Raw genomic sequence first — 26074 nt, 5'->3', positions numbered from 1 at the left:
TGTCCCAGGTGAGGTGTCCTGCCCAGGTGTGCAGCCCCGATCTAGCCCCAGAGGCACCCCTGTCCCCGACTGACCCAGTAGAAGAGGCTGCAGGTCTGGGGGTTGCTGGGAGAATGACTCACTGGCGCTGACTCAGAAGGAAGGAGTCAACTAAATCAGCACTCTCTTCCAACTTCAATAACGTTTCATTTTTAGAAAACTTTGACCCAAGGCTTTCCTGGGATCGTCTCTTCTAGAGCGAGGTCCGGAGAGGGGTGTAAGGGCAGGAAGAGGTGGGAGGCAGCCGTGGACTTGGAATCGGAAGAAGCCCTGCCCCTCTCAGGCTCAGCGAGGAAATCCCTGCTCCGTAATTGCTGCCCAGGGAATATGGGCAGCCCTGGGATGCTGGGCTGTGGTCGCTGCGCCCCCTAGTGGGAGTCTGCTTCTTTGGCATCCACCACGGGCTCTGGACCTCATCCACCCTTCTCTTCCTTGGGATTCGAGGACCAACTGCCGGCTCTGAAAAAAGGAGCAGGGCAGTGTGTATTTGCACATTTGCACACATTTGCTTACAAGCATATATATGTGTGTGCGCGTGTGTGCGTGGCTTCCTTCATTGCTTTGCCCATAACTGCATGAAGTTAAGCTCAGGCTCGACTCCAGAGTACTGAATCAAAACATAGTGACCCAGGGCCTCAGAGTCCTCATCGGTGCTTCAAAAAGCTTGGAGCTGATGCAATAAGGTCCCTTCCAAGTGGAACTGAGTTCTAAGGCTCCATGACTCTGGAGTGGGGAACTGAGGGGGAAGGGAAGGTCCCAGATCCCTTGGGAAGTGCTTCCTCTCATCAGCAGCGGAAATAGGGTCAACCTTGTATTTCTTTCCTTGCCCCTCACATCCAGGAGGTCAGGTCAGAGAGGCCATGTAAGGAATGAGAACAGCTGTCCATGAGAATGAACCAGAGAACTCTTGCCCACCCAGCACCCATGCCCACGCCCACCCCCACCCCCAGAGAGCTCATGACTCACTCGACTGGAATTTTCTTCTCCAGCTCTGGTGTCTGTTGGGAAACTGGAAGCTGCTGGCCCGCTGCAGAGCTGTAGTGGAAAAAAGAATGGGGCGGGGAAGATGGGGAGGGAGGAAGAGTCTGTTAAACATGTAGGAAAAAGTAGGAAGTTTTCTCCTCCGGTCCCTTTGCCAAAAGTTAATCAGCTAGTGATCGTGATGGACTGAGCCCCTTCCTTCCCTCCGACTGCACCTTCCTGTCCCCACAATGCACACCTCCGATTTCTCACTCACTCATTCATTCATCAAATATTTATTGAGACCCTGCTATGGGGTCTCAATAAATACTAGAGATACTGCTTGAAGCACTGCCACCTTGCAGAAAAGGGCTCATATTATGAGCTATCATCCTAAACTGTCCATCATTAATAAGCACATATATGTGTACATGTTTATTTGCCTGCATGTATAAGCCTATACCTGCAAGCCCACCTACACACACTTACTTGTTTTTAGCAGAGCCAAAGTCTCACATCAGTGCCCTGTATTTGCAATAGATAAAAAGAGGGCTGCTCTCACTGAAGCCTGGAGGCTGCAGAAAGCTCTAACCTCTTTTCCCCTCCCCCTCAGAGCCCTGGAATCCTCTGGGGACCAGTTTTAACTGAACCTCTGCACCATCCATTGCCCCGAACATCCCCTTGGCCCTTGGTTCCAATGGGAACATGTACAGGAAGCTGTGGACTATGCACCGGCGGCCCTCCTGCCAGCTGGGCCTTGAGAATTAGCTGAGCGGAGTGAACACCAACCACATGGGGAAGAAAATTCCCATACTGGGCCCTCAGATTTTGCCTCAGGCCCCAGGTCCCTGTGGTGGTTCCTTCACAGCCTTGGGATAAAGAATGGGGGTCACTGAGGCATGCGCAATGCTCACACAGGCATGGCCAGGAGGCATGGAAGGAAGCAAGGCCGTGGGAGTGCTGTGGGTGTGGGAGAAGGAGTGTGGGGAAGGCCTGAGTGCAGGACGCTCTGAATCCAGGGCCCAGCTGGCACAACCCTGTCTCTCTTAAAGTCCTGGTGCCACTCCCCGGCCGGTGCTCAGAGCTGGTGTCAACTCTTCCTAGCTGGGCTGTGCAACACGCGTGCCAAACCACCGCCCAGGGCTGCCTTTCCACAGGACCAGGACCTTCGGCACCTGACACCCCTCCCCACCTTACTCGACTCAGAGAGGCTTGGAATCTGCTCTGACTGGCGGGTCCCCATCCCACAGGCCTGGTTCCATAATTACACCCGTGGGCTGAGGACAGCCTGCAGGGACAGTCACGGGGTACATCTCCCCATCACAGGGTGAATGGCCTGCCTACAATTTTGGTCCACTTCCGCCCACCAAGTGCAGGTCAGGGTTTCCCAGGCTGGGCGTTTGGCACAAGGAGCAAGCAGGCCTTGCGCACAGCTCTGTCCTGCCAAGCAAAGTTGACCTGTTCATCAGCTAATGGAGAAATTACTCCAGAAACAAAGAAGGACGCGTTAAGCTCTTATTGCTTCCCCCTGGCTTTTAACTCTGTAGACTGGAACTTATGAGAAATGGCTGAAGTTCATGAGAGATTTTCCATCTCTGGTGCACATAAGGTGACACATACACATTTTTACCACAATAGGAGCAGCAGGGCGGGTAATGATCTGACCTGGCAGTTCTGAGCAGAGTAAAGCAGCGCTGTTCCCCTGTCCTCCTCCCTCTTTTTTTTTTTGCTATTTATTTATCCGTTCACTCATTTATTTATTTAATTTCTTCATACCTATTTTAGGGAGTGCTTTTGGACATCTTACAGGGTATTGCACCATATGGTGCTAATGTCATTTTATTGTTATAAACTAGGAGTGCCTTCCATAGGTCAAAGTATTGTCAGAAAAATACCAAATTCTCCAAATCAGAGTAAGTAGGGGGGCCGACTGTCATCCCAACTCTAATTGGTTTATGTCCAAAAGTCCAGGGCACTACATCAACTCATTTAGTTGCTCAGGCGTGCATTCTAACCACTAGCTCATCCAGGCTGGCCTCTGGGAAGCTACTCTTCTGAGACTCCCAAAACAGGGGGGTGGCGGGGGGGGGGACATGCGGCCCTCCTGCTGGGAAGTCTCTGCAGGGCCGACAGAAAGTACTGGGACTTGGCCCTACTGTAGACCCACTGAGTCTCAATTTCTCAAGGTGGGAGGATAGAAATATGCCTTTTAAACAAGATTTTAAAGAATGAATAAATTAGGTGTTTTAGGAGAGCATGGCAGAGAGTTTCCTCTGGCGTCCATAACACAGGGCTGAAGTTCTGTTTCAACCTGTCACCTTGGGTGTGCTCTGTGCTGAAGAACCTTGAGGAGGTGATAGGTTCCTTGGTGAGCTGAGGTAGTCCCAAACTGTGGTAAATACATATAACATAAACATGACCATTTTAGTCATTTTTAAGTGTAGAGTTCAGTGGCGTTGAGGACATCCATGTCGTGGTGCTACCGTCCCCACCCTCCATCTCCAGAAATCTTTCCTTGTCCCGAACTGAAACTCTGTGCCCATTAAACAGCTCCCCGCTGGCCCTCTTCCCCTGGCCCTGGGGAGCACCATTCCACTTTCTGTCTCTATGAATCTGACGATTCTTGGCCCCTCGGAGAAGTGGAGATCACACCACACCTGTCTTTTTGTGTCTGGCTTATTTCACTCAGAACAATGACTCCCAGACTCATTCATGTTGCAGTGTGTGACAGAATTTCCTTCCGTTTGAAGGCTAAACGACCTCTCGTTGTGTGGCTGCAGCAGTTTGTTTATGCCCTCGTCCTCCTGTTGACGGACAGGTGGGGCGTTTCCCCCGCTGGCGACTGGATGCTGCTGCTGTGTGTGAGCATGGTGTGCCTGGCGGGATTCTTTGTGAAGCGGTTTGTCGGTTTGTCTTGCTCTTGCCCAGCATTTTCCCCTGCTCCCCTTGGAGCCATGGATCCGAGTGAAGACTGTGGTCCATAAAGTTCCCCGATACCCACAACCTGATGCCAACTCTACATCATCTGGTAAAAGGGTGCACTCACCACAGAAGCCAACACAAAGCACGGCACTTACACCATGCTGGAGGTCTGGGCCTTACAACGTGGCTGGCTTTGCAGTGACCAAAACCCTCACAGATGAAGACAAAATCGACGGAAGAGGGTCTGAAAGTCATGTGGCCTGTCCCCCTCTCTGTTCGCTAATATTTTATTCTGGGATTAAACTGGACTGTCAGAAACACATTGCTTTGGCTGCCCGGCCCTGTGTTCTCTGCTGGACCCCAGACCCCTGGGAGAGCTGCTCCTGTTAAGCCCTGCCCTGTGGCCAGGCCCTCACCCACCCATGAGGGTGTACATGGAACAGCTGCGGGGGTACTCTGGCTGCATGGTCTGCAGAGCCACCGTTCAGGACAGGTCCAGTGCGTCTCTCAACACCATCTATTGACGTGAGCTGGGAAATTTCTCCCGGGCAGAGCGTTGGAAAAGTGGTACCTGCTCTGAGACCTGTCGCTGCAAACCAACATGGCATTCCCTCCTGAACAATGGGAATAAGACCGTCTATTTCCTTGTTAATGCTGGCAGCCGGAGAATCGGGAATCAGATGTATGATTCCACTGGACCAACTGTTTGGGACTGTGATATGCTCTCTGAGAGCTGTCCCTTCTCAACTGGTTTCCCAACCCTGATCTCGAGGCTTCGGTTTTGTGTATATAAACACACAGTTTTGTTTTATGTCTTTCTTATGTGTTGCCTAAAATCCCCTGGCAACTGAAGGGAGAGGAGAAATAGGAGGAAGGGATAAAAGGCAGTCAGGATTCATATTTATGAGTGAGGAGGCTGGAGTCCTGGCAGGCAGACAGGCCAACCGAGGCCAGCAGTGCCCAGACAGAGGCAGGCTGCCCCTGGCTGGGCACTGCACAGCACTCGCTTCACTGCAGGTGCTAAGCCTTTTCTGGACAGCTCCACAAGTGGTACTTGGCAAACGGATTCTTTAAAAAAAAAGACGCTCACAGAGGGAGGTAAATTCAGAGTTTCCAGGATTTGGGCCTCAGCCTTGGCCTTCCTGGTGCACCACATTCATGGTTCCTGTGAAACTAGCCCCCGCTGGTGAGAACATTTCTAGGATCAGGTGGAGACTCTGCTCTCCGCCACCAGAGGGCGGTGCAGGACAAGTTGAGCTCCCACTCTCCCAGGCCAGCCAAAGGCAGTGGTGGTTCCTGCTGGTGGCAAGTTTCTATTAGCCTGTTCTTCCCACCTGGAGGACTCGCACTACTGTTGACTGAATAAAAACACTTATTCAAACCACCTTTCCAAAAACAAGTTGGGTATCTAAGGACAACTACTTCTTAGGGTGCAGAGGCAGCCAGTATTGGGCCATGCTGCGTGCTTGCAGGGTGCCCTCAGGAAAGCAGTCAGTCCATTTGCTCACCTGTGCACAGAGCGCCACAACGTTGACCTCACAGGGTCATCCGAGGATGGCCCGTGTACAGGAAAATCCCTGCCCATTCCAGGCACTCAGTGAAAGTGCCTTTATTGTCATATAGGTTGTTTTCCTGCATTCCACGAGTCCCAAGCACTGGTACTGGCCCTGTGCTGCCCCCAGGTAGCTCCGGGCAAGCTGCCCTACCTGGGGTCGCATGTGCTCCCAAAGCAGCTGAGCCCACCCCCCTTCCCTGGTGGAATGCCGGAAGGGCCCCTCCGGAGATACAGAGGAGGCAGGAAGGAGACTGCTCCAGGTGAAAGGGTCCTGGGGCCACCTCACGTCTGCCTGCCTGGGACACACAAGGGCAGCCAGGCCCCTCAGCCACCTTCTTAGTTGAGATTCCAAAGCTTCCCATGAAGAGAGAGGTGGGCCTGGGTTAGCCCTACTTGCACCCTAGCCCCCTAAAGTCCCAGCCCCACTGCTTCTGAGCCTGTGGGTCACACCTCCTGTGACCGGGGCCTCCCGTGCAGGGGGGCTCTCTGCTCACCATGCAGAGCTCTGGGCTCCTCAGGGCTCTGGGCCGAGAACGTCCTGGTCTGGGCCTCTCTCAGGGAGCTGTGGCGAGTGAGGAGCTGCGTTAGGGGGGCGGGTTCTGGCCGAGGGGGTCTTTCCTCACAGGGCTCTGCAGTGGAGGCCTTGCTGCCGCCGCCACCTCGGTCCAACTCTTCATCCGAGCTGGAAGGAGAGGAGAGAGCGGGTGATGGGAGAGCCCTGCCGTTCATCCCCCAAGGCCGCAGCGCACTCTGCCCACCACCACCTCCAGCAGGCCATGGGGTTCAAGGGTGAGGGTGGGGTGGTTAGTTCCCCCTGCACCCAGCACCTGCCTCAGGCTTTGTTGTGGGCTGAACTGTGTACCCCCAGATTCACATTAAGTCCTAACCCCTAGGTTGCTTTTAGAGGTAAAATCTTTTAAAAAGTAATTAAGTTAAAATGAGGTCATTAGGGTGGGCCTTAATTAATATGACTGGTGTCCTTACAAGGAGAGGAGATTAGGACACAGCCGGGCGGGCAGAGCAGGAAAATGTGAAGACAGCCGTCTATACATAAAATAAGGAGATGGGCCTGGAGAGGGTCCTTCCCTCCCTCCCTCAGAAGGAGCCAACCCTGCCGACGCCGTGACCTCCCACTTCCAGCCTCAGAGCTGAGAGAAGAAATCTCTGTGGTGTAAGCCGCCCAGCCTGTGGCACTCTATGGCAGCCCCAGCGATGAGTACGGATCGCATGTGGGTCAGAACAGGTGAAATGTTGGTCCTGACCCTTCAGACATTTAAGTGCTGCCTGAGAGTGGAAGGGGCAATGGAAAAGACTGCCTGGGACCCGGGGGAAGGGCATGTTTAACCCAGTCTTAAGTGACCAATGGCAGGCAGGAATTCACATGGCAGAGAGGTGGGAGCAGGGTGTCCTAAGCAGCGGGGACAGCCCAGGCATGGCCCGAGGGTGATTAAAGTGACATTTTAGTGAATATATATATATCTCATGTATTTCCTCTCTCTCTGTCTCCATATATATACACACACACGTGATACATGTATACACATATGTGTGTATATGTATACTTGGTCTGTGTTTATGCATATGAGGCCTGTCCTTGTATATTTGCTCTCTTTCTCCACATACATGTGCACACATATACATATACATGTGTGTATATGCATGTATGTATCAGTGTGCTTCTTTTTACTAGGTCGCTGCCCCTTGTCCATCTGGGGGCTTTGGTGGGCTGCCCATTTGGCAGGCTGCCCGAGCCCGCCAGTCAGTCATCCCAGTCCCGTTCTCCAGTTAGCCCCGGAGTTAGCCCCTGGGCATGTGACGCGGGTGGCCCCTTGGGAGGCCCGCCTGGAAATCCCGGTATGTGGGCATGAATTGCCGGGTGTGGGCTGAGGGAGGCCTGCACATAGAGACAGCCTCTCCGCCGGCTGCTGTAATCCCCTGTGTGGAGAGGCCACCAGGGGGAGGCAGCTCTCCGAGGCTCTAGCTCCAGCCTGGGCTGGAGTGGGCACCACCCTTGCCCTTCCCCATCAGACGAACCCAAGTATTTGCCTTTGTTACTTAAGCTAGTTTGAGTCATTCTACGCAGTCTGCATATTAATTCTTCGATCTTATGCACCCTGTGAAACAGGTGCTGCGATTGTCCCCATTTTACAGATGAGAAAATGGAGGAACAGAGAGGTTGTACTACAAGTCAGCAGAGACAACACCAGCTTCTGAATGTGGACCCCCCTTCCCAGGCCATTCTGCCCTGTCCTGCAGCAGCCTGAGCATACCTGCTGTCGTCGCTGGTGACCAGGACACACACAGCCAGCACGTCCTGCCCAACCACGTCCTCCCCGGGGCTAATCCTCACAGAGGTCCACTCGGCAGGTGTGGGAGGGGTGGCTTTGCCTTCCCCATCACCAGGCTCGGGCTCCGCGATGCTCTTGGGCTTCTTGGGGGAGGTTGGCTCATCTGCCGAGAGGAGAAGAGGGTCTGGGGAGATGGCGGCACGGCCAGCCCTGCAGGTACCTGCTCCCCCGGCAGAGGGTTGGGCAGGCTGCTGGCGGGGGCTGGAATCTGCCCCTGGCTCCGCACTCCCTCCCTGTAACAGAGGTGTGTTTTGCCCTGTGACCTTGTTGTCTGTCGCACCACAGAGCTGGGAGGCGCCTCCCGGCACAATGGACATGAGACTTGACCGGGAGGCTTGTTTTGACCAGTGGAAATCAGTGGATGTGATGTGACTGGCGGCTTTCAACGGCCTTGCTGTTTGGTGTGTCCACCCACACTCCTGCTAGTTGGCCATAAGAAGAGCTTGTCCCAGCCGGCCACCGCCCCTCACGCCTTGGTCCCCGATTGCGGGCACATGGAGCAGGTCAGGAGCCAACCTGCGGCCTGAAGCCTGGCCAGTTCCATGAGAGCCCAGGCCTCCTTTGGCCCTGCAGCTGGAAGTGGAGCCACCCAGACAATCTGCAGACCCATGGGCAAAAAAAAAAAAAATAAAGATGCTACAAGCCACTGAGATTTTGGAGGCTTTTACACAGAATTACTACAGCAGAGACCTGACTCTGTACCTGGTTCATATCTGAGCCCACGTATGTGTGCTCGTGAGCTGCATGAACAAATACTTATACAGTCAACAGATGCTACTGCTCCAGGCCCGTGCTACAGACTTGGAGGTGAATCAGCCATGGTCTCTGCCTTCAAGGGTCTTTCTGTTTCACAGGGGAGATAAGGCACATTCGCACATGTCTATGTAAGAAGGCAGGCCATCTCAGAGTGAAGTGGAGACAAGGTGGAAGGAGACAGAGACCTGACTTCTGTGCAGAAAGTGCTTGGTGTGGAAGGCACCACTGTGCCAAGGCTTGAGGAGGAGTAGGATTTGAACACACAGAGCAGAGAGAGGTGGTGCTCCAGGGGGTAGTCTCCTGGGAGCACAAGCAAAGTGGGGAAGCACAGCCATCTGCACAGAACAGAAAGTAAGGGCTGGAGGACAGGATGTAAAAGGAACCAGTGGGAAATGATGGCAGCAGCTTCAACCCAGAAGGGCCTTGAGGGGCGAGGCAGAGGGTGCACCAACTGCAAGAGCAACCACTGAGAATCAGAAGGTGGGGGCTGGCCTCATCAGCTCTGCATCCTAGAAAGATTGTTCTGGTTGCAGAGTGGACGGTGGACTGCAGGACCCTCGCGGAGCAGAGAGGGAGGCTGGTGGGGAGGCTAAGGGCAGAGAACGTGCAGCTGGAGAAGGGGAGTGAGGGAACCGAGAGCGGTGAGGCAGGATGGGGCTGCGGCAGGCAGAGGCGACCTGTGCCTGGCTGCAGTGGCACCTGGCCCACAGCCCCCACAGCCCAGGGACCAGCCAAACCTGCACAGCACATCCATGTCCAGCAGGGCTGGCAGGGGGAACGGGGTGGGGCCTCTGCACAGCTTCCTGGGCTTCTGGAGGGCTGGGGACATGGCTGACTGATGACCCCCTCAGTACCGCATGGTCAGGGCCAGCACCTCTCACAGTGAAGCCCAGACGTCAGTGGAGGGGCTGGGTGGGGGAGGGGCCGCGGGGAGGCAGACACTTTGTGGACAAGAAGCTGGTGCTTCCTCTGATCAACCTCTCACTCAGGCAGAGGGCCCCAGAGGAGCCTCGCTCTGCCCCTCCTTCTGCCCCGAGGTCCGGACCACAGCTGGGTCTCTGGGATTCAGTTCCGGCCCTCAGGCTGGGCCTTCTAGACACTTCCGTTCATCCCCAAAGGCTCCTGCGCACGTGCACACACCAGGAGGGCTAGCCCCAGTGGTACTGGTGGGGGTACTGGCAGTAACCTAAAGGCAATGCCAAAGCAACACCGACTCATCGTCCAACGCCCACGGTTAACACTCTGTGTCCATCATCTCCAACATCCTGGCAACCAAAGGGCAGGATTATCATCTTCATCGCCTGGGCGGAAGAACACGGAGTCCAGGGAGCGACTCAGCCAGGGCCACCCGGTGAGTCCGCTGCATCGGCTGCCTGGGACACGGATCGGCCCCAGGTGAAGCACCAGAGTGTGCCCTGCCGTGCCACCTGCCCCAGGCCTGGCTGGACTTTGCTTTAAGTTATCTGCAGTCATAGGAGCTGCTAGGGGAAGGAGGTACCACCTCGAGCCAACCTGGCCAGCTGCCCACGGCCTCCCGGAAGGAAGCAGGCCTGGTCCGAGCCGAGCATTGCAGCCTCCTCTCAGGGCTCTGGCCGCGTACGGGCTCCCTCGTGAAAGCTGAGACCCCGGGGGCAGAGCCAGGCACTGCCCTGGGGAGTGTCTGTCTTCCCACACCCACCTCTCCCAGCAGCCAGGCCCAGGGCCCTCTCCTGGCTGGTGGGATTGTTCCTGTTTCCACCCAACTCTGGAGACCCTTCCACTCGCCTCCAGAGCCAAGGGGGACAACATGTTCTCCTGTGTCTTGCTATTAACCCTGTTTTACAGGTTAGGAAACTGAAGATTGTGCCCCTGGGAAGGCAAAATGGAAGCAAAATCAAAACCCCTTTCTCCTAGTTGTTCAAAGGGCTCTGTGGAGGGGGCAGGACAGGCCGTGTGAGGATCCTCTCCAGGCTCTTCCTCCTGAGCCGTGAGCCAACACCAGCCAGCCCTTCCCCAGCCCAGGTCGGCCACAGGTGCCCCAGTCGGAGGTTCAGGCCAGGAGGCAGGGCCTGCCTCTCCTTTATTAACTCTACAAATATTTACTGAAGGCCCCATATGTGCCAACCATGGTGCCATCTGCTGGGGTTATGAAAGGTCAAAAGAAACAAAGATTTCTGGCCTTGAGGAGCTTGTGTTCTAGAAAGGGGAAGAATAAACAATACGCATAATCAGTACGTGAATTACATAATAGGTTGGAGGTAATAAATGCTACGGAAAACTGTCTAGTCAGGAGAGCTGGGGGTGCAGATTGCAGTGTTAAAGGTAGCTCTCACTGGGAGGGAGACATGGGAACAGGGACTTGAATAATGGGCAGGGTCAGCCACATGGATGCGGGGGAGGGAAGGGTGTTCCTGGCAGAGGGAACAGATGGTACAAAGGCTTGAAGACAGAGAGGAGCCCCACGTGGCTGGGACACAGTGTGTGAGAGCAGAGGACAGCAGGTCCTAGCGACAGGGGTCAGACCACATGGAGCTGAGTCCATTGCAAAACTAAAGCAGAACTAAAACACCTGCTGGCAGGTGGCAGGTGGCAGGAGGCAGGAGGCAGGAGGCAGGGGGGCTCCAGGGCTGAGGCTGGGTGTCTACAGGGAGGGTTGGAGATCAGAGAGCTGTAGACAGACAGATGTTGCCTCCCAGTGTGCACTGAGACCTCTGTTTAGTTCCCAACCCGAGACGTTGCAGCAGGTGCTCCGAGGCCCTGCTGACCTAGAATGCCTGAAGGAAGTCTTCCTCAGGACATGCCCTGCTGGGAAGACCAGGAAAGTGCCATCTAGAACTCATCCAGAGAGCTCCTGCCGCCCTGAGTGCCCAGCAGACGTGCTCACCAGTCCGACCTCCGCAGAACGCTACGACACTGAGTCAGCACAAAGGCTGAAGTCCAAGTCCAGGGCTCTTCCCACCTGCCAAGGCTGTTCTGAGAGCAGCACCTGACTCCTGGCCGGGGCCCCTGGGACTCTCTGTTCCCTTACAGTGAAGATACTGCTCCAGATGACCTTGCTGGTATCGGTGAAGTCCTCTAGTGTCAGTACCAACCTCCGGGCTGCCACGAGGAGGTGAAGAGTTTACGAGATGCTGCACATAAAGTGCTTGGCCCCGTGCCTAGCGTAGAGGGAACGCTCAGTCAGTAACAGCTGGCCTGGGACTTCTTCTACTTGTTTAAGGAATGAAAGAAAAAGCTGTAAAAGTGAATGAGTTCACAGAAATAAAGAACAGCCCACCCACTCTGCTTGACCCGCTTACTCTACTTAATATTCTGGCTGCACAGAAACTTGTGTCTTCGGCTGGGTTGTTTCTTTAGGACTAGTTCCCTGCGGCAGGGTCACCCGGCCAGGAGGGCAGTGCCCTCTACGGATGTCAATAATTGTTGCCATATTGCTTTCCAGAAAAGATGGTCCTCATTTGCTTGTATTCGATTCCAGTTACTCAGTTCATATATATTTTTTACAATCTGTGTACTGTTTTCTTTATTAATTCAGTGGGTAGAGCATAATCTGTTCACATTCCTCTTGTACATGCTTGCTCTTTCTTTTCAGCATTTACTTTTTAACTTGCTTAAGTGTGAGCTGTCCAGGCATGGCCTGTGCCCACCTAGCATTGGGTTTTTAATCGACAAACATGAACTGACCAGTGACCACGGTGCCAGGTGCCCAGGAACACCTGCTTTGCGTGGACATTTGAAATATCGCAGCGAGGTCCTTCTTTGTTATCACATCTAGTTCGGAATTTTTTCTCCTTCTGACTGCCTGTTAAATATTTTCATTTTTATTGTTACATATTGAGTTTTAAAAATGGACATAGATTTGTGCCATGTTTTCCCTATGTGATTTTTTTCTGGCAGGGGTTTTAAAGTTTAGGAAGTTACTACCCCAAGATATAATCAATGCTCAGTTGTATTTAATTCTATTGTTTTACTTTTTCTTGATTTTAAGTCTTTAATCCAATGTTTCAGGAATGAAGAATACTCTAGTAAACACTTATGTAAAATGTAATATGCAAAACAAAAACTGCCCCCCCCCAACAAAAACACTAATTCAATGAGGTATGGGGAAGCCCACCTGAGCGAAGTTAATTAAGCTCCTTTACTAGAGAACTCCTCGGTGACTTGGATGTGCTGACAAATCAAAGGTTTGGGAGGACTGGCATGATCGGTATAAGACATTTCTCACATTGCGTGACTAGGAAACCTTTTACTCACAAAGCACGTCTTGGAGCTGGTAGTGTTCCATTGCCACACTTTGGAAAAGGTTACTTTAACCCAACATCAAATGAGAAAAGCAAAGCCAAACCATCAGCTCCACGAGAGTGAGGCTGTGTCGGTTTCATTCCCTGCTACAGACCTGGCATGCCTGGGATGCTCAGTCATTAGTTGAGTAAACAAATGAGCGCATGTAAAATGAGGCAAGCACATCGAGTCCAGTATACAATACTGAGACACAAAGATGCAGGGAGAGGCAGGGGCTGTGTGTGGCTCACTGCTACATTCCCAGGACCTACAATATGCCTGGAACATGGTAGACATTCAGCAGATACCTGACCAGATACATGAACCAAGGGATGAGTTTCTTGCCCAACTTAGCTCCTGACTCCAATCCCTAACACCCTTTCTTCCATGGGATGGGAAGTGTGTCTCACCTTGGTCATGACCCCCGGCAGCTCTGAAACTGTTTCAGGCACCTGCATCTGGGCTCAGAGGCCCAGAGGCCAAGAAATGCCCCCTTGGAAGTATAAGGGCTGTCGGGAAGTTCACAGATGGGTTTTCACATCAGAGTCAGAAGCCCGGCTGCATTCAGCCTGGCAGTGGCAGGCATCCCTGCCCCAGGGAGGATGAGGACCAGACTCTGAAGGCAAGTGGGACTCCAAATCCTTCCTTTAAGGGCATCCTAGAGTTGGACCAGAGCTGGCCATGGTGCTGTCCCCAGAGGAGCCCCAGTGACCAGAGCCCTGCAGCCTAAGACACTGAGTCATTGAGCCTTTGGGGACAGGACAGGTCTCTCAGGATCACAAATGGCCCTTCATCTGGATGAGCACACCTGCCATGTTCACTGCCATCCTGAAACCAGTGCGTGGTCCTGCCTCCTGACCTTTCACCCACTGCTCAGCTGGGCCAGCGAACCCCTTTCTAGAGCAAACTTTGTTATACAGGAACCTAAATTAGCATACAGTTCCTAAGTACCGCCCTCCGACAGGTCCATGATTGGATGTATGGGGGAAGTAGGGTCCAGTAGCTGTTAAGATAGTCTGTTCCTTAAAAAAAAAAACAAAAAGGAAAGAAAGATAGTCTGTACCTAACAGCTGAGGTGACACTGGCCCTCACCAGCTGTGTCCAGCATCTAGAGCAGGAAAGTGCCATGAGTTTTCAAGAAACAGACCCCAAAGCCTGGCCCAGGAGCAGTGGTGACTTTTTCCAAATATTACCCCTGGGTAATATTTACTTTCAGAGTGCCCAGCGCAGTCCCAGAGAGTCCCAGGTCACCACCAGTGCAAGTCCCGCCAGCAGTTTAGGGAAGATTGACCCCCTAAACTAACTCCCGTGCTTCAGGATGGAGCAGCTTCCATGGCAAAGAAGAGAGGAAACAATGAGCTTTATAAAGAACCATATTTATTTTCATTTACAGCATCAAATACCATAAATAAAGCTAAACATTGGTTGCTGTGTGCAAAATACAGGGTTCCATGTGGCACTGTAAATGACTGCTAACGGTCCCAAACATGCATTGCGATGGGGCGGGGCAGGCTAGCTAAGGAGGAGGCTGAGAGGGGAAGAGGACACTCTTTGGTTGACATTCTATAAAGGGAGGGAGACTCTGCAAGAGAAGATAAGACAAGAGCAATGACTTTGTGCTGGCTAGGGTCTGCACCGATGCAGGGAGCAATGCAGCATGCAGGGCAGTGCAGACGGGCCTAGAGGTCAGTGTGGCTCTGGGCCGCATGCAGCCTGCATGCACCACCTGCAGCCTGAGGCCGAGAGGCCTGGCCTACAATGGATCTATGGTACTTGCCATGCTGTTTCTCTTTAAAAGCACTTTGAATGTCTTGCTGCTCCATGTAAGGAGTCAAGCAGGGAAAGTGTGCTTTGTACAGAGCCATGGGGCCATTGAAACTGGCTGCTGCAGGTCTGGGGCTGAGCTGAGTCATTTCTCAAAGCCATCCCTGAACTGGGACGTGATTGCTCTCACTGACGTTTCTCCTCATCTGAGACTCTAGGAGCCAGGGAAGATACGAAGAGCCACGGCAAAACCGTTGGATCTCTAGTATAAGGCTGCAGCAGAGGAAGGATTTGCTAGGGAAATTGTGATGATGGGTTCAAAATTCAGAGTATGGATCAAGCGGGTGATGAAACCTAGAGTATTTTTTTAATTTCTCCATAAAGAGACACGTCTGGTTTTGATCAATGACATTAATCATCTTTATATTAGAACGAATTTAAGAAGATGTTTGTATGCATGTGCTTTTTCAGAGGCACCCTGACAAAGGAGTTCTTTTCAAAGGTGACAGAGCCCGCCCCATGGTACTGTCTCACACTCAGAGGTAACCCTCCCGGGGAGGCAAGCGGCTTTGTAAGTGCAACTGGAGAAGCAGGAGCGCAGGCCACAGGGGAACAGAGGGCAGAAGGGCATGCACCTGGCATGGGCCGGGCTGCCGGCTCGGAGGTAAGTGGAATCGGAAACACCTTTTGAGCTGGACACCACCCCTCACTGTTCACCCACCATGCCCCTGAATGAGTCCGTTAGTATGCAAGACACTTGCAGTTAGCACAACCAGTGCCACGGCGGCGGGGAGGACGGGGTGCGGAAAGCGGCTTACAGGTTAGTCCCACTCTCTGAAAATCCGCAAGAAAACCAGTCACCTCAGAGCAGAAGTGTGTCAGCCAAGAAGTGGGTGTAGCACTGGAAGGCTGAAATGAACTGACGGCCACAGTGTAAGGTTGGAAGGAGAGAGACAGAAAAGAGAGCTTAGTTTGGGGGGAGAAACGGGAAAAGACCGGTAACAAGGGAAAACACAGGAATTGAAAACAAGGCAACCATTAAACAAGGGGAATCTTCCCCAAACAAGTCACTGCTTACTTAGGACAGGTGAACCTTTCTGGCAGTGAGCATCTCCTCAGCTCCAAGAGTGGACAACGGGTGTGGTTTGCATTTGCAACAACCCACGGCTCTCCACTCAGAGCTCCACATGCACTTAGGACCCCCGACCCCCAGCAATCCCCCATCCCTCAGTGGCCCCAATTTTACTCGAGTCTCATATTCACTCTTGAATGCATCGTGGAGGATTAGGGGCCTCCATCCCCGGGAACTACTGCATGTTTAGTGCTGCCCACCAGGAAGGTTCAAGGTCTTAGAACAGTATACACATCTCAGGCTTCGGACGAGCACACCCTGTCTCACCAGAGCAATTCAAACCAGTCTCTGTATGGCCACAAATGACATTCTCAGAGATGCTAACTGGGCCTTCATGGGGTATTCCACAGAGCGTCCCAGCCTGCCCTGAGCTGATGGCAATGACAATGACCCAGCCGTGCTTGTGTTCACATCATGACCTGCAGAATTTACTTTCTGGAATCACATGTAAGATGACTCAAGGGCTTCTCTTACCATGCTGAACATTAAAATCTCAGCAAAAATTTGGGAAAACGCAACGCAGGTCATTGGACTGAGAACAGCTCCAGCAAGGACAGAGATATCAGTTCCCACGGACTTGGCCACAGCCATGCCCTGTTCTGCCCAAGGACTTCAGGGAAGTGTTTGTAAAAATGCCTTTCCCCTCTTCTCACTGTTTAGAAACTTGTCATCTCAAAGCTCTCAGGAGCTCCGGTTCCAAATGCACACCAGGCCGCACCCTTACCAGATCTAGAGGAGATTGCTAGGGTGACAAGTGCATGGAGCTGTCTCCAGCCCGGCAGCTCCAGTTACGCTGAGCAGGGTGGAAGGCCTTTTTCTATCAGCCTCTCCATTGTTCAACCCCACCTGGTAGCTGCACACGTCCAGGCAGGGAGTGGGGGGAGCTTCAGCCTCCTCCAGACGCCTGGAGGGAAGAATGCAGGTAGGCCAGTGCTTGTTTTTGCCCCAAACAGGGCATATTTCTTTGCATTAGTCAATAAACAGCTTCCACTCCCAGCTTCCCCTGCCAATCAAGACAAAGGGGACTTGCCCCCTGGAGGTCAGACACATTCCTTTGCTAGGATGGTATGAAAATTAGTGGTCTCTGACTGTTCTGACCAAATAAGTGCAGTGGCTGAGTGGCTCAGAAGCCAGCAGATCTGTCAGCTGTGCTCACTGGGTCAGCCGTGCTTCCCAGAAACATTACCCTGAGCTGCTAACAAATGCCCTCCGCCCCAAAGGACATGGTCTGGGGGCGGGGGGAGGGCAGATTTTTCCCTCAGCCTGACCATCATGGACCCTGAGTGGCCTTGGCTCAGACTGCAGCCTGGGCTGGGGACCTGAGAGGGAGCCCCAGGGGACACAGCTCCTCTTCGGCAGGTGCTGCGCGGGCTGGACAGAGCCACTGCGTGGTCTGGCGCCACAGGCGGGCTTCTGCTGCCCTTTTCACTGGTGCCTGTTTGGAGCCGTCTGCGTGAAACCCCATGGTTCTAGGTCATTTGGCTACGATTTGGTATGGGACTGAGGAGGGCAGGGGAAATGTTAAGCTACTATTTTACATCAAAACAAGAGAGCAAAACAGTCTTCCTCCCTCTGGGAGGCCATGCAATAGCCAACTACACATGCCATGTCCTGTGTATGTTTAATTCTGCTTTGTTCTTCTGCTCTTCCACTCTTCTCCTGTTCTTCTACAATTATTACGCTACCATGTTGCAAAAAAATTGCCCCCTCTCGACAAGTGGCCTCTGGGTACGTAAATCGAAAGGCTCTGGTCTGGAGAGGGCACGCTCCCTTTCATTTATATAAAGCTCAAATCACTGACGTGGCTGGCTGGAGCATGGAAGAGATTTGTAATACCGGTTAAAAACTTCAAACTCGTATTTAGATAAATTGACACACAAGGTAAAAAAAAAACGCCTTTTCTTGGCTTATCAAAAGTTAAAAATTGAAATGTAAACCTAGAAGTACAGCTCACTTTGGTATAAAAGAAATGCAAATCTATAAAAAAAATCCTTCATGTCAGGCCGGCCCCAGCACTATGAGTAGGTGGTCGCCTGCCCTGACAAGGCTGGGGCCTGTGGTCAACTCTTTGGCGGTGAGCTAACGGGTTCAAGGACGCCCAGCTTCCTGACCAGCTCCTTAGCTCACGACCAACGCAAGACCATCTGCCCTGGAAATGTGAAGGGCCTTGGGGGCAGCGCCCCTCAGCGGAGCTCGACCGGGAAGTACCGGAGCACCCGGTCGCGGATACTCTCCAGGGATTCCTCGGACTCCCGGTACATGGAAGCCAGGACCTCGGAGAACACCCACAGGAGGGGCAGCCCAAGGCTCAGGAGCTCGTACGTGTAGCAGTAGTTGTAAGCATTGTCCCTGAAATGCAGGCCGACGGAGCGCAGGAGTCCCCGAATCCGGTTAAGCAGGCCCCGGGACAGCCTGAGAGGCCAGCTTAGCGCCTTCCTAAAGGAGGAGGTGGGGATACCTGGGGGGCTGCCCGCCGGCGGGCCAAGCGCTGTGGCTGCACAGGAGTTTTCGGTGGGAGGGTCTCGCCGAGGGGCTTCTTGCTCCTTCCACATCCCCTTCTCCTAGGAGAGATCAAAGGGAGCATGGTTAGTCCAGGATTCTCAGCGGACCCCTCTGATAAAGCAGACGAAGAGAGCCACTAAAAATAGAACTTGGCACACCGAGCCCCACAAATCATCTCTGCGCCAGTGCTCGGCTGAAGGGGGGAGGGACTTGAGTGGGACTTTCCTGGGGGGGCAAAGTGATCGAAGGGCTCGCTATCCTTCAACACACACGCCCCTTGACTCCAGCTGCATTTCTAGTGGTCCATCCTGAGTAATTCGAAACATGGATACATATGCACGTACAAAGATGCTCACTGTAAACATGTTTATAAGGTAAAAGTATTAAACAACATAAATGTTCAATATGGGACTTATTAAATAAACTATTGATCACTTTTTAAAGGCATCAAAAGTTATGCTCCAAAGGAACTTAAAAACATTTATTTTTATTTTATTTTAGAGAGAGAGGAAGGGGTGGAAAATTGGAGTGAGAAAGAAACATCAACTGGTTGCCTCCTGCAAGTGCCCCAGCTGGGGCCAAAGCCCAGGTCCCAGACACCTGCCTTGACTGGGATCGAACCTGTGACCTTTCAGTTTGCAGAATGACGTCCAACCAACTGAGCCACACCAGCCAGGGCACTTCAAAGGAATTTTTTAATGTCACGGGAAATTGTTCTTTTTTTAAATTATATTTTACAGATTATGCTGTTATGGTTATCCTGATTTTTTACCCTTTGTCCCCCTTCAACATGTACCCACACTCCCTCAGGCAATGTCCCCACCATTGTTCATGTCCATGGGTCATACATGTAAGGAAATTGTTATTGATATAGTGCTAGTAAAAAAAAAAGACAGATAAAATAGTGATAGGATTTTTAAAAATATGTTTTTGATTATGCTATTACAACTGTCCCATTTTTTTCCCTTTTATTATCCTCTACCCTGTACTCCCCCACCCACCAGCATTCTCCCACCTTAGTTCACATCCATGGGTCATACATATAAGTTCTTTGGCTTCTCCATTTCCTATTCTTAACTGCCCCCTGTCTATTTTGTACCTACCAATTATGCTTTTTGTTCCCTATACCTTTTCCCCCATTCTTCCTGTTCCCTGCTGCTAACCCTCCATGTGATCTCCATGTCTGTGATTCTGTTCCCATTCTACTGGTCTGCTTAGTTTATTTTTGTTTTTGTTTTTTTAGGTTCAGTTGTTGATAGTTGTGAGTTTGTTGTCATTATACTGTTCATAGTTTTGATCAACTTCTTTTTCTTAGCTAAGTCCCTTTAACATTTCATATAATAAGGGCTTGGTGATGATGAAGTCCTTTAACTTGACCTTATTTGGGAAGCACTTGATCTGCCCTTCCATTCTAAATGAAAGCTTTGCTGGATAGAGCAATCTTGGATTTAGGCCCTTGCCTTTCATGGCTTGGAATACCTCTTTCCAGCCCTTTCTTGCCTGCAAGGTTTCTTTTAAGAAATCAGCTGATAGTCTTATGGGAACTTCTTTGTAGGTAACTGTCTCCCTTTCTCTTGCTGCTTTTAAGATTTTCTCCTTATCTTTAATCTTGGGTAATGTAATTATGATGTGCCTTGGTGTGTGCTTCCTTGGATCCAACTTCTTTGGGATTCTCTGAGCTTCCTGGACTTCCTGGAAGTCTACTTCCTTTGTCAGATTGGGAAAGTTCTCTTTCACTATTTTTTCAAATAAAGTTTTCCATTTCTTGCTCTTCCTCTTCTACTTCTGGCACCCCTATGATTTGGATGTTGGAACTTTAAAGTTGTCCTGGAAGTTCCTAAGCCTCTCATTTTTTTGAGTTCCTGTTTCTTCATTTTGTTCTGGTTGAATGTTTATTTCTTCCTTCTAGTCCTAACTGTTGATTTGAGTCCCAGTTTCCTTCCCATCACTGTTGGTTCCCTGTACATTTGCCTATATTTCACTTTTCATAGCCTTCACTTTTTCTCTACTTTGCTACCATATTCAACCATTTCTGTGAACATCCTGATTACCAGTGTTTTGAACTCTGCATCTGATAGGTTAGCTATCTCTTCATTGCTTAATCTTATTTTTGGAGTTTTGATCTATTCTTTCATTTGGGCCATGTTTTTTGTCTCAGTGTGCCTGTTACATAGTAAGGGGAGTAGCCTTAGGTATTTGCCAGGGCAGGGCAACCTATGTCAATGCTTTGTAGCATTGTATATGGGGGAGGAGTCCCAGAGAGAATAATGCCATTTGCTTGGCTCTCAGCTGGCTTTCAGTCACTTCCCCTGCTACCCACAAGCAAATTGGGCCCTCTGGGGCTGATTCCCAGGTGGGTGGGTTGGTGTACCTTCTAGGACCCTGTGGGACTCTCCAACAAACTCTCCTGTGAGGCTGGGAGGTTCTCTTACCACCTCAACCACCACAGGTTTTTTCAGTCAGAGGTTTTGAGGCTTTATTTTTCCACACTGGAACCCTGCATTGTACAGTCTGCTTCGCTCCCCAGTTCTTGCTTCCAGTTTATCCACATGCACATATAGGACCACCCGGTCCTCCAGCCACTGCCTTGCTGTGTAACCTCTCTGCCCCGGCTGCCCATCTCCACCCCTCCTCCCAGTCTGGATGAATGTTTCTTTAGCTCCTTGGTTTTCAGACTTCCATACAGTTTGATTTTCTGGCATTTCTGGTTATTTTTTGTTTTTAAATTTGTTGTCCTTTTTATGGTTGTGCGAGGAGGCAAAGTGTATCTACCTATGCCTCCATCTTGGCCAGAAGTCCTCACCACCTATAGTAACAGGATTCTGACTAGGATAAAGTATATTCACACAGGAAGAAGTCTAGAAGGAAATGTTTGTTACAAAATTATGATTTTCTCAGGATAGAGTGATGATGAGTGATTTAACTTTCCTTCATTATATATTTTAATTTCTTTATGTACTTTTCTACATTGAGCCCCTATTAATATGTAATCAGAAAAAAAGTTTACATTGTGGATCTTTGCTGGCTGCTGTGATTAGTCAAGCCATAGAAGGTATTTACCAGGAGCTGCCAGAGGGGGCACTGTAACTAGCTGTCCATAGGCTCTGATGGCTTACCACCTTGCTGACATCTAAGGACCAGGGGAAAGGACTTGGAAATCTCAGCAAAGGATGGCCCCATACTAGGCATCCCTACAAACAGTGCCCAATGGTAACATGGTGGGGAGCAGTGGGGAGAAGACAGGACTCAGAGGACCATGGGAAGGTAATCAGTAACTTTTGCATCCCTGGCATATGAGAAAGCTCTTCTGGGCTCCTCATGAGAGGCCAGCACAGCCACTCACCTGGGAGCTGGGAGCTGGTGGGACATACCCAAGGGGCTGGCTGAACAGACTGAGGTAAAGGGACCCTTGACACCAGGGAGCAGAGCTCTCTTCTCCATCTGTGGGTCTCAGTCCTTCTAGGAGCAGAAATGTTGGCCTAATGTGGAGGAGCCCTTGGAAACCTTCTTCCATCTAGGGGCCTCCCCTGTTCCAGCAGTCCTTTCAAGGCAAAACGTACCTCTCTCTGTTGCTTCAACTCTGCCCGTCTCTTTCGTTGCTGGCTATTGCTTTTACAGTGAATGAAATGAGCCTTGCAGAAGAACTTGCCTGTAAAAAGAAACACACACACACACAAACATTTTCTCCTGTAAGCCAGAGCCACGGTGGACCTGAGCCAAGTGCCCTCCACTGTCTAGGTCAGAAAACACCAACAATAGAAACAAACCCAGGACAGCTCACCCCTGGGAAAGCATTTCTGTCGCCTGCCTTGAAGTGGCCCTGAGAGGAGGCACAGGACCCTTTGCTGCCTCAAGTCAGGGTGTAGAAATGGGGCGCTCCCAGGAATGGGTCCAAAACCCTTAGATAATTCAAAGGCCAGGTCTCTTCCCAAGACCAGTTGTCAGGCAGCAAAATGGGCAGTAACACCATTTCTAGCTCCTTGTCCTTTCTGGGGCCCTGGGGGTGGGAAGGACTGGGAACCGAGGGCACCGGTGATAGGGAGGACAAGCCCAGGTGAAACACATACTGGGCCACTGGCTACCGCCCAGGACCTTGGGCACTTTCTAGAAAAGCCTTCTTTGCTCACTGTTATATCAGTAACAATAGTAGTGGGAATAATGATAACAATAGGAAAACTCACATAGGTCTCACAATATACCAGGCACTATTCTAAATGCTTCCTGTGAATTAACAACCTTACGCGCTAAGTACTATTATTATCCTGATTTTACAGATGAGGAAACTGAGGGACCAGGAGGTTAGGGAACATGTCCAAAGTTGCATGGCTAATAAGTGCTACAGTCTAGATTTGAACCTGGCACTTTCGTGTGAGGGTCTTAACTCAGGAGTGCTGCACTATACTGTCTCTCATTATACCTGACAGTGAAAACATCAAGGGCTGAAAATTGGAAAATAACCACACATTCTAGTGCAAGTCCTTTATCCACATCCTCCGATCAGCCATGTATCAGAACAGATGTCACTACAATGTTCCTAGGCTGTCGTTTACTGAGCCCTTATCACTTGAGCAGCTGGTGCTGAGCCCACGTCTCTCGACCACACAGGGGGGATGGAAGGTCATGAGACTGAATGAGAAAACATACGCAGAGCACACAGCACACAGTGGGTGCCCTTCAGTGCCAGATCACACCAGGTGCAGGCAGCTTCCTCCTCCCTCAGAGGCACCTGCCCACTGCAGGTGGCCCCTCTCTGTCTGGAGGAGCTTCAGCATCCCTGAACAGTTTCTGGATGACAATGCACTCCCTGGGAATTGTTGGGTGTCCTGGAGCCTCTAGAGGACCAGGAGCCCAGGCCAGAGACCAGCACTGTCCCTGGGGGATGGTGGTTACCTTCGTCAACGTCAAAGGCGTAGGCAGCCAGACGCAAGGTGGTGGCACAGACACTGCAGCGGAAACACTCTCGGTGGAAGAAGTGGCCCTCTGCGCTCAGCCGCTCCATCACGTACACGCGCTTCTTACAGAAGTAACAGATGTCGCTGCCACCCAGGTTCAGGGGAAATGCCTTTCGCATCGTTTCCTAAGGGGCACAGGGCAGCAGGAGAGAAGAGCAATGGGTTGGGGCTTACAGAGAGTCTTCAGATTCAAGGCTGGGCTTTCAGAAGTTCTGGCCTGAATCATGGGGATGTCGTGGGTTCCTGTTTACAGCTCATGTTATAGCAGGTGCTGCAGCAAAGAGTGAGTGTGGGAAGATATGCCCCCAGCACAGGCCCCAAAACTGCAGGGGCTACTGTTAATTTTATGCCCGGGCAGACCAGCCACAGGGCGGGCCCAGGAGTGGCTGGCTGTCCCCTCACCTGGCTGCTCTGGTTTTGGTGGGAGTGATGCCCCCTGGTCGAATGGGGTGGGCATCTTTCACAAACATGCCTGCCCAGTGACACCCTCTGCAAGAACCTGTCCCAGGGGTTAAGTGTTGTCTGGATGCAGAGTGAGCTCACTGAAAGAATGTTTTCTACATCTTTGTACCCCTGCAGCGACTTAAATCAGGCAAGGAAGGCAAGGAAAGCTTGTGGCATCCGAACTGTTCAAGAAAACTGCAGAAAGGGAGAGGCTGGGTTGCCACAGCCCACCAGGCTGCCAGGTGAACTGCTAAATGCAAGGGGTCAGGGGGAGGAGGAGCAGGAGGGCAGGGTGATTCTAGGGGAATGTGCCAAAAGGAAACCAAAGGAACTGCCACTCAAATCCCCCATCACAGCAGTGATTGCCCTTAACTGGAGAAAGGGAGACTTCAAAGAAAAGGGACGTTTCTCTATTACTGAATTCTCAACCTAGTGCAATGGGCTGCTTAGTTTGGACACTAAGCACTGACAGTAAGGCATGGCTGACTGTGTCGATGGCCTTGCCTGGGTTTTCACTGAGATCCCCAGACAGCCTGGAAGAGGCTTTTCCTTGTGAAACAAACCCCAGGGTCACCGAGTAAGGTTTGTTTTTAAGGAAATGCAGCCTCCCTCTGACTCTTCTCTGTTCCAGCCCATTCTCAGCCCCTCTCGTCCACGGGAAGGGGCACCTTGGGAGAGGGCCAGGTGTCCCCTCTACGTCCCGTGTGCCCTCGCTGGGTGTCCAGGGCCGGAGCCTGTGGGAGAAAGCTGAGGGATGTGCATTCTTACCAGGTCCGGAGAGGTAGCCTGGGCCTTAGGTCTGTGATCATTCATGTACAGATTGACCAGGACTTCAGCTGCAGCCCCTATTCCGCTGGACACTTTCCCTACCGTCAGCTACCCAAGAGCAGAGGTAGAGGAGACAGAGACAAAGGTAAGGCCAGTGAGCACGGAGAAGGAAAACACGGACAGGCTGGGTGTGGGAGAGGGCTCCACACCCACATGCAAAGAGCACCCGACAGGCAAACCCAGCCAAGAGCGGGCAGCAGGCACACTGGAGATGCAGCAAAGGCCAGAAACAGAATCCTGTGATCCTCAGTGAGCCAGGTGACTCTGCAGAACTACATCCCCTGGGGGTGCAGGGCCTTCAGAGGTCATTGAGCTTCTCAGTGCACAGATGGGGTGAACTAATCCAGAGAAAGGAAGGATCTATCCAAGGCCACTTAGCAAACAAACACAAGATTCGGGACCATACTCAGGTCTCCTGACCCCACCCCTGCTGCACGGATGCCTCCCCACAGCCTTTCTCCTCAGCGGCTGGGACAACTTGGGCTGCTTGGCCAGGTCACCAGCAAAAGGCACGTTTGCACCGATGTCACCAGGGCCTCCAAAAGCCTGTGGGGCACAGAAGCTGAGCTAAGGAGACAGGGAGCTAAGGAACCAAGACCTCACAGACAGACAGACAGCTGAAGTGCAGACACCCTCCTGCCGCCACCCTCCTGGATGGAGAGCTGTGAGCTGCTGCTAAGTGACTGTGGAGACCCCACAGACTGGGAGGAAGGTTTGGACCCCCCATCGCCATGAGCTGGCGCTGAGATGGGGTACAAAGCTCTCCCTGCTGAGCTCGGTTTTCAAGTTTAATGAAATGGGGTTAATCATGCCCGCAATTGTCCCCAGTCTTGCCTGCTTCATGGATATCAAGTCAGAACTTACAGAACATGTATCAAAGTGCCTGGCACTTAGCAGGGGCTGGGCCAATAAAAACTTGACTCCTCCCTCCATTCTTCCTCTGAATTCGGCAGGCCACAGCCAGCCCTGCAGCTGTGTCCCTAGGGGGCGGTGGTTGTGCCTGACCAGAGTCCCTCCAGGCCAGGACACCAGACCCCCTTGTAGATAAAAGCAGTAACTGGAATGGGAGTGAGGCCGGCCCACACTGGGCAGGTGGGGGGATCAGGAGGAGGAGCCTCACCACAGGTTCCAGGCAGCAGCGCCCAGAGGGCCCAGGCCTAGTGCCGGGCAAGGCCAGCCCAGAATCAGAGAGGCAGCCATTCCACTTGGGCCCTGGGACCCCTGCCTAATGTGGGTCATAACACCCCAATGTGTCAAGGAGCCAGAGAAAGGTGGGAGCTGACAGCCCAAGCAAACAGGGTACAATCACACACCCCTCACCCCAGCAAATGCAGCCTGATCCCCCTTTCCCCACCAGCTCTGCAAGGCCACCCCAGAATGCCACAGCCTCCTGTGCAGGGCACCCAACATGCACAGTATGAGATTCTGTAAACACTGTTCCTGATCCCATGACCCTGGAGGGAGGGAGGCTCCAGGGCCTCCCCCAGCCTCTGAATCCAGCTTCTGGGAGATGTGGCCAGAGAGAGCTGTGACTTAGGCTGACGGCCCTTGGGCACAGACTGACAGCCATTGGGAGGACAAATAACAGGGGCCTGGGTGGGGGTGATGGAAT

The 26074-nt window shown here is 52.0% G+C and overlaps 1 protein-coding gene across 6 annotated transcripts in view; it reads right to left on the bottom strand.

Annotated features, from left to right (window-relative positions):
- The window catches only part of MICAL2 (microtubule associated monooxygenase, calponin and LIM domain containing 2), a 214249-nt gene that overhangs the window by 57337 nt on the left and 130838 nt on the right, over positions 1-26074 (bottom strand). Inside the window, exons 22-28 of one of the 6 annotated variants that reach the window (XM_045825469.1) lie at positions 24403-24510; positions 23129-23315; positions 21799-21887; positions 18195-18297; positions 7747-7927; positions 5971-6158; positions 1006-1074 (exon numbers count right to left, since the gene is read on the bottom strand). In XM_045825469.1, the coding sequence (XP_045681425.1) occupies positions 1006-1074; positions 5971-6158; positions 7747-7927; positions 18195-18297; positions 21799-21887; positions 23129-23315; positions 24403-24510 (925 nt within the window). Of the gene's footprint in view, positions 1-1005; positions 1075-5970; positions 6159-7746; positions 7928-14200; positions 18298-21798; positions 21888-23128; positions 23316-24402; positions 24511-26074 lie in introns of those variants that run through there. The other 5 variants (XM_045825470.1, XM_045825473.1, XR_006784176.1 and 2 more) reach the window with 5 other exon arrangements.

The sequence above is a fragment of the Phyllostomus hastatus genome, unplaced genomic scaffold (assembly GCF_019186645.2).
Source record: "Phyllostomus hastatus isolate PE091 unplaced genomic scaffold, TTU_PhHast_1.1 phas_scaffold_585, whole genome shotgun sequence".
Classification (NCBI taxonomy): Eukaryota; Metazoa; Chordata; class Mammalia; order Chiroptera; family Phyllostomidae; genus Phyllostomus; species Phyllostomus hastatus.
This window is presented reverse-complemented; position numbering and strand designations above follow the sequence as displayed.